This window comes from Triticum urartu, chromosome 3 (genome assembly GCF_003073215.2).
Source record: "Triticum urartu cultivar G1812 chromosome 3, Tu2.1, whole genome shotgun sequence".
Classification (NCBI taxonomy): domain Eukaryota; kingdom Viridiplantae; phylum Streptophyta; class Magnoliopsida; order Poales; family Poaceae; genus Triticum; species Triticum urartu.
The window spans coordinates 232,484,590-232,492,986 of NC_053024.1; the positions used below are offsets into that span (position 1 = coordinate 232,484,590).

The 8,397-nt window shown below is 42.5% G+C and overlaps 1 protein-coding gene across 1 annotated transcript; it reads left to right on the forward strand.

Moving 5' to 3' along the window:
- Nucleotides 1–695: 695 nt before the first annotated feature.
- LOC125543715 (NEDD8-activating enzyme E1 catalytic subunit-like) lies at nucleotides 696–6,886 on the forward strand. The gene is made up of 9 exons (XM_048707172.1): nucleotides 696–993; nucleotides 1,089–1,252; nucleotides 2,198–2,400; nucleotides 2,826–3,058; nucleotides 3,130–3,192; nucleotides 3,277–3,333; nucleotides 4,579–4,700; nucleotides 5,684–5,801; nucleotides 6,379–6,886. Exons 1-9 carry the CDS (start codon nucleotides 874–876, stop codon nucleotides 6,664–6,666), a joined length of 1,368 nt encoding a protein of 455 aa, XP_048563129.1. The 5' UTR covers nucleotides 696–873; the 3' UTR covers nucleotides 6,667–6,886.
- The last annotated feature ends 1,511 nt before the right edge of the window (nucleotides 6,887–8,397 follow it).

Genomic DNA, 8,397 nt, shown 5'->3' on the forward strand with positions numbered 1-8,397 from the left:
AAACCTCTCTTATGGGGGGGGGCCTGCAAAGGACGCCGCCGGCAGGTATTGGATCCCCGCGATGTTTGAGCCGATGGAGAGGACCACCGGCTCCGGTGGCGGAGCCGGAGCGACCGGTGCCGGCGCTGCATTGGCCCGGGGCGGCGGCATGATGCAGACAGGGGAGGGAGCTCGCAGTGCCGCCGCCAGATCTACTCCGGCCGCGGAGTGGCCGTCAACCCACCTCTCTTGGATGGGATTGCTGCCGGCGATGACCGGAGTGGGTGGGGCGTGGCGAGACGCCGGCGTGGCCATCGGAGAAACCGAACGGGCGGTGAGGTGAGAGAGAGGGAGTGGGTGTGAACCGGCGAGGGAGGTGACGAGGGAGGGCGTGGGGAGTTATGAGCAATCACGTCGTCTCCCGCGCGTCCTAAGGCGTGCAGGCGCTCGCCATACGTGGCTCGAGCGAGCCTGGACCACAAAAAAATGACCGATTCGGCCGTTCCTCCAGAGACAGGCTGATGCCTACTTTGAGGTTCGTGCGGGCCAGGTTTTTGATACAGCTCAGGCAATCAAATAAGTCAGATTCTTTCCGCACGGGTCTGGCCCAACCTAATGCGACCAACCAAACACGTCCTAATAGATGCAGATGTTGGTTTTCTCACTGTTTTAGCTCACCTAGGCTCGAGGGGCCAGGCTTGCTCTGGGCTTGCTGCCTTGCGCTGCAGCCTCTAACCGCAGCCGTCCGATCTGACAAATCACGCATCCTAGCCGCACACTCCAAGGTCCTGAGTTATTTCTCTCGTCTCCTTCCCCCACCTCGGCCGCACGCCCTACCCTCGGCGCCTCGACTACGATACATCCTACAGATTCCCCCGTCCAAAGGCAGGCGAGATGGCTTCCCCCGACGCGGCGGCGCCGCCGCCAACGGAGCCCGAAAGGTGGAGAGACCTGGACATGCTCCTCTCCCGCCCCGGGAACCTCGTTCACTCCACCTTCGATCCCAGCCCCGTGGTGAGCCGCCGCCGCCACCGCTCCAACCCCTGTCCGGCGTTTTCGATCCTTCTCGCGATTTCACACTGAATCGGCTACTTGCGCCGTGCTTGCAGCTGCGGGACCTTATTGGGAGCTACGTCGAGGTGCTGGTGGTGGGGGCGGGCGGGCTGGGCTGCGAGCTCCTCAAGGACCTCGCCCTCTCCGGGTTCAAGAACCTGCACGTCATCGACATGGACACCATCGACGTCTCCAACCTCAACCGCCAGTTCCTCTTCAGGTCCTTCTCGACACCCAGTCCTTCTGATTATACACAAGAATAGGGTTTATGCAGTATAGTGGTATTAAACTTTGCTGCCTTGTTCACGTGCTAAGCGCTAGATTTAAGGTTGTTTGCTCCACGGGATAATATTTCTGGCTTGCATAGATAGTGAGCAATGTACGGATTGGAGAATAGATAAATAGAAGGACGTTCTACTGTTAGGTCCTCTAAAATGAAACTGGGTTCAATTATTTGCAAGTTCTGAGTGACCGGAAGTGAGGAACAGTAGAGAGGATTTCAGGTTAACATATACTTTTGTCCCATGTGATGTGATGTCAACAATATATCAGCATTTGGAAAATATTATGTGGGCATGGTACATTAGAAATTAGATAACTACAAGAACGCATTATCCATGGTATATATTAGATAAATATTATGCGAGTTTCTGAAGCAATAACAAATATATTGGTAAAAAAGGAATCCTCATTCTCCATAAAATTTGGTCAGCATGGTATACGGTGGATTATGATAATCTTGTGTCATTGAATCCCTTCTAAGATATTAGATAGATACTGTATGTTTTGCTACCTGTTCTTAATTTTTTTTTTGAAACGCTACCTGTTCTTAATCAAGTTGCAAGCAGCCAAACAATTATTGTGGTCATAAACATGCAAGATCATTGGAGGCCAATCATTGAATACGACACTTTGTCTAACTTCAGTATGATTGCCAAACCAGTGATAGATTCTCACACACACAATAAATAATTGAATTGACAGCAGCTGTAAACATAAGCACTGCACAGGACAACAACTGCAAACCAAGCCTTACTCATCGAGTAAGGCCAAAACCTCACTTTATTGCGGCATCAACTGTATATCTGTTTGGATTTTGCATGTTCTATTTACGTTTCTCTGTAATGTTACCATCTCAATGAGCATTGCATGTGATTTTGTACAGGATTCAAGACGTTGGGAAGCCCAAGGCTGAAGTAGCTGCGAAGAGGGTTATGGAGCGAGTTAGTGGAGTGAACATTGTGCCCCATTTTTGTAGGATTGAAGATAAAGAGCTAGAGTTCTATAATCAGTTCCAAATAATTGTTCTTGGTCTGGACTCAATTGAAGCTCGAAGCTACATCAATTCTGTGGCTTGTGGTTTCTTAGGTATATATTTCAATGCCGTTTTTATGGATCTCTAGTCTTTTACTTGGAAAGAAGGCTTCAACTAGTAAATATCTTTGGTCGGCAATGTGTTCATATGTCCTTTCCTTGTATAAATTCCAATTTAAATTTGCAAGTGACTATAACATGCACATTCATAGCAACTATAGATTGAGACTGAAGAAAGTTTTGCAAAAAAAGTGCTAGAGATAAATGTGAATCAATACTGTTCTGTGTTAATATTTCCATCCCAAGTAAAACGGTATGTTGGGCTGCACATAAAATGATAAAATCAAGGTTCTCTAATTTAATACAGGTAGTATTTTCCCGTTTATGACTCAAATGATGAGAAACTAGTACATTTACACAATGAAACTCATAATATCCTTCATTTATGTACTGATGCCGGTATGTCTTTGAAATTGCAGAGTATGACGCAGACGACAAACCAGTCCAGGAGACAGTTAAACCTATGGTAGATGGTGGGACAGAAGGTTTCAAAGGTCACGCTAGAGTCATTATACCAGGGACGACGCCTTGCTTTGAATGCAACATATGGCTTTTTCCTCCCCAGGTCAAGTTTCCCTTATGTACCCTTGCTGAGACTCCAAGAACTGCAGCTCATTGCATTGAGTATGCTCATTTGATCAAATGGGACGAGGTATAATTCTTGTATCTGTAATTTGCCCTTTAATTTATTTTCATTTGTAACAAATATATTTTGTCTTGTAGGTTCACAGTGGAAAACCTTTTGATGCTGATGATACAGAACATATGCAGTGGATTTATTCAGAGGTTTGCTCTAGTGTGATGACATACAAAATTATATAGTGTCCTATCTTTTTTTCTGTCTAATCTTTTGTCATGTATACTTGACAGGCTTTAAAGAGAGCAGAACTTTTTGGTATTTCCGGAGTTACGTATTCTTTGACTCAGGTGTGTCATCTTCTCCGTTTATTTATTCTCCAGGCCTAAGATGTAACTTTAATCCCTATCTATCCCAGAATGTTTCAATGTTATACTCCTCTATTGTGAACTGTGCTTGTGCCCTTGTTAATAATGCATTCTATCGTAAAACTAATAACAATCAAAATTCTTGGCAGAATCATAGTATTTTGTTATTTATACCTTTATATATCAAAGCAAACCCACCCTTATTACGTTAAATTCATGTTAAAGGGGGCCAACAATATTGTGCTGGCAAGGTGAAAATTCCAGTGCTGGGTTGGTCGGAAGTTTTGTGAGTGAGTGTGGATGCAGCTCAAATTCAATATCTGCCATATACTCCAAATTCCGCCCTGTTAAGATTATCTCGTTTTTCTAGTAGTCTGCTGTGCTCCAATAGTAGGTGATTTTGCTACTAGTATTTGCTGTTATAATCATTGTGTAGTTGGATTAGGCTGTGTGCAGGTTTGCACTATGGGCAAGCTGGCACTGGTAGCATTATCCACTTCAATAGTGGACAGATTGATATTTAAGAAGTTGTAAATAAGAATGGTCTTAGTTTATAACTTGTGTAAGTTTTGTTTAATCATAGCAACGTTTAAAGTTAACTAGCCTTGTAATCCACCTACATATGATTTTTCTGAATAAATATCTATTCACACAATAATCTCTGTCTCTTTTCTGCATGCTGCTCTTTTGCTTTGTGCAAAAAAATATCTATTCACACATGATTTAGCTGTCACCTATGCAGCTTCAGCATGCTTGTCAATGTTTAATTTCCACAGTATTGCGTTATGTCCAATTTTTTCTTCTGACAGAAGTTTTTGTGCCATTTAGTTAGTTTATCAGCAACTAATTCTCTATATGCCACTGATGCTTCTTTGGTCTGTTACATCCGCCTACTTAATGTCAATTATAAAATAAAATTACCACCGCTTAATGGGAATCCCACAACTTAGAATGTATCTTAGTGTCCTTCAGATAGTAGGCATTTCAGAGAGAACCTTTTCACATTTCGTAGTATGTGGAGGCATTTTTGCTATTGTTGCGCCAGTGATCTAATCTGCAAATTTTCTTATCCCTCTATATTCCTTCAGGCCAATTAATTTGGATTCTCAGTTATTTAGATGACCCAAGTACAATTTTATTATTTTTTCTGTTGTATACATCTTGGAATCAGGAAGCACAGAGTTGTTAATTTTAAGAGGGCATTGAAATTTGTATTCCTGATTACAGGGTGTTGTCAAGAATATCATCCCAGCTATTGCTTCAACAAATGCAATTATTTCTGCCGCATGTGCACTTGAAGCTTTGAAGCTTGTCTCTGGCTGCAGCAAAAGCGTGTCAAATTATCTCACGTGAGTTGCATTACTCCCATTCTTACTCTGTTACTCAAATAGTCGGTATCCCCAAAAAGTAAGACCGAAGTTTTTTTATCGTGTTACTTGTAAATACTTTTATTCTTATCTTTTAGCCAAAACTATTACTGTTTGAATGCAAAACATACATGCCAAAACTCCTGCAGCAAAGTGGACCATGCATTGGTTAGTCAGGAAGGCACACCATAAGAGTATTCAGAAAATGATAGGTTGATTCATGTTGTATTACTTGTAATGGTTCATTTCACTCACCTGAGTTTATTTCAGTGTATGAACTGGATAAAACTGCAGGCGCACATGTCTGACAACCTAAGCAACAGATTCCAAACAGACTAATATTTTAGATAATAAATTATAAATGAACCATACACACCAACTTTCAATTGATGACAAAAGGAAAACATATAATCTTCACTATTATTCACGTCTGTTCGCGGTAGGCAATATCTCGCATGCAAAGCTTTTTTGAAAAAGGAACATGCAAACTTTCTGATTTCGAGACAAATACAGCTTGTTGAAAGAAACTCTTCGGTTATTTGAGCGCACACATTCAGAAGTAAAGCTTCATTAGCAATGTGGCGCATTATGAATCTAATTTGCTTGAATTGCTCCTATTGATTTGGGTGTTTGGCTAGCTATTATTTTCTCTTAATCATGTGGCAAATAAATATTATTTTTCATTCCAAACTACATAGCTATTATTTGCTTGAGGTTCTTTTTTTGTCTTGTGATAGCATTCTATTCTATCCTTGATTGGTTGAAATCATTTGGTTAAAATTGGTTATTGACTTATTGTATCATATGTCGCCATATTCCCTCAAAATATTGTTTACATACACCACATGGTATTGTTGCTGGTAACTTGTTTGACAACCATATCTAAAGGAGATGCATTTCGGTTACAAAAACATGACGCATTGCCAATTTGAAGAGCCTAACAGTTATTTTATGTTCTCATGCAGGTACAATGGTCTTGTAGGAACTCATATTAAAGTCACAGAGTTTGTTAGAGATACAGATTGCCTTGTATGTGGGCCTGGTACCCTTATTGAGCTGGATACAACATCGACGCTTTCGGAGGTCAGTAACACTCAAATCATAAAAACTTGCATACCTTGTGCACATCTATTCGTATAATGAAGGTATATATCGACTTGAAAGGGGCTGAGATGAATCATGAACTACATATGTACACAAAATATGGATGGTGCTAAGATGTTAACTTTCAAATACATAAACATGAAGTTTTATTTAGCTCACACGTGCACATACATGAATGCATTCATCATGTAAAAAAATACATCATTTGGCTCAAAAGACAAGTATATTTTGCTGCATTGCCTGCAAACTTCAAAACATGTGCCGTATTTTCAGCAAAATGGTATTTCAAAATAGTGGGTTTTACCCAAAAAGGCTTTCGCCCCGCTTTATAAATAAAGCAAATAGTGGGTTTTACTATATTCTGAACAACGAGAAAGTTGAAAAGAAAACACTTCCTCACTGACACAAAGACTAGGCAGTTTAATACCTAGGTTTATGTTCCTAGTTGCATCAACATATAATTCTAAAATGGCACTGAATAGAGAATGTACTGTTGTGCATACGGAGCCTGTGTGCCTGTAGATTTCTGAATCCCCTTTCCACTTATCATGGACAGTTCATCAAGATGCTTGAGGAGCACCCCAAATTGCTGATGTCAAAAGCTAGCGTAACGCACGGAGGCAACAATCTGTACATGCAGTCGCCAGAAGTTCTTGAGCAGATGACACGGCCAAACCTGAGCATCCCCATGTTTGAGCTCCTTAAAGGAACCCCATTTGCTACTGTGCATGTTAGTGGTATGGCGGAGAGCAATGGCAAGAAAGTGTCATCGCTGAGGAAGCTGCGAGTGGCCTTCAAGGGCGTCGAGGAAGCTTCGAAGATGGATACAACTGAGAGCTCGTGATATCATCGTTTAGATAATATTAACCTCCCATTTCGTTGAGAGAGTAGTGTATTTGGAAGCACAGATGAAACAGAAGCTGAAATTTACACTTGCACAATCTCTTCGGTTTAACTTAAAATATATTTGGCAAAACTTAGTAGTCTGTAGTAGTTTGACTTGTATCTCAGTGGTGGACTGGTCATGCTATTTCACGTTTAAGACGCAACAGTTTTGCCGAGAAGATGGTTCCTGTCATGATCTCATAAAATAGTAGTGCCAAAATTAGTTCAGTTATGCAGTTCAATGCCAAAAATATAAGTACTAATAATCTCATAAAATAATTCGAATACCCGGGAGCCTGAGAAATCCTTGCATCTCGGACAAGCCCTTTCCTTCTGTAACTGTTTCAGGGTCTCTTTAGCTGAGAGGAAAAACATAATCCTATATGTAGAATTTTGGTTGGGATACTCAATTTTATGCCCCTAGTTGTGTCCCATTCAGCTGTTTTGTCTCTAGTTTCCAAGGTCCTGCCCAAGCCACTTCTTGACCGTTTGACTGTCACTTTAAAAAGTTCATAACAAATTCATATTAACTCGGAAAATTACAAATACGATATCAAAATGTTTAGAAAAACATCACCTATATGTGCATGTCATTTGCATTCACGAGGAAAGTGTTGTTTAAACCACACGATGTTATTAATATTATTAAACCTAAAAATGTATGAACAACACTTTTGTAATACAAATGACATGCACATATAGATGATGTTTTTCTGAACATTTTGATATCTTATTTGCATTTTCCCAAGTTAATATGAATTTATTATGAAGTTTTCAAAGCGACGAGCAAACGGTCAAAGGGTGGTCAAAGGCAAATGCATAAGAGGAGTGAAGTGCCTTGGGCAACGCAAAACAACTGAGTGGGACACAACTAGGGACACAAAAATAATTATCCCATTTTGGTTTGTTTGATCGTATCATAAGAAAAACAAATGATTTTTTCAAAATATTTTAGTGGATGCTAAAATTCCTTTGGAATGTAGTACAAATGAATCCTTTTCATATAGGATTTAGTCCTATATCAAACAACCAACATAGAAAAAATTCACAAGGATTCTAATCTTTCAAAATTCCAGTGAAATCCTTTGAATCAAAGGAGGGCTCAATTTTTGTTTCTGGTTATGACAAGACAGTGGCAACGACCTGGACCCCCCCTCCCCCCTCGAAATTAGCCCATCAGAGCCTCGCGTCCGCGTCGCTCCCATGGGGGCGACACGGATGAACCCTAGCCTGTCGCCGCCCACCACACCTCCTCTCCCCGCCCCCCTCGCCACCGCCAGGTGACGCCGCTGGGCAAAGGTCCGATGGTCGGCGGCGGCGGCGGGGTTTTCTCCCTCGCGCGACCTTATCTGCGGCGGCGGATTCCTTCCCCGCCCGACTTGGTTGGCAGGGATCCGGCCGGTGCAGTGCGCGGTCCCTGGACGGCGAGTTGCTCAGGCGGTTCGTCGGCGTCGGGGAGTTGGCCTCGGGCTCCTTCAACGACGCGGTGGTCGGCTTGGATGGGGAGTGACTCGGGGAAAGGAGCTTCAAGGCGGCAGTTGCGGGCTGCCGATCTGGCGCGACTTGAAAGGCGGCGGTGTGCTCGTGCTCTCGATCTGGCGCGCTAGAAGGGTTCTGGCGCGGCTAGAAGGGAGACGTGTTGCTCATGTTCTCGTCCAGGTGCGGCTAGAAGAGCCGCAGCAGTTGTGGT

Excerpts from the sequence above, each read along its gene's own strand:
- LOC125543715 (XM_048707172.1), top strand. The coding sequence starts at position 874 with ATGGCTTCCCCCGACGCGGCGGCGCCGCCGCCAACGGAGCCCGAAAGG. Across the intron at positions 2,401-2,825 it reads TGTGGCTTGTGGTTTCTTAG|AGTATGACGCAGACGACAAA; the intron begins GTATATATTTCA and ends TTGAAATTGCAG. Across the intron at positions 5,802-6,378 it reads CAACATCGACGCTTTCGGAG|TTCATCAAGATGCTTGAGGA; the intron begins GTCAGTAACACT and ends TATCATGGACAG.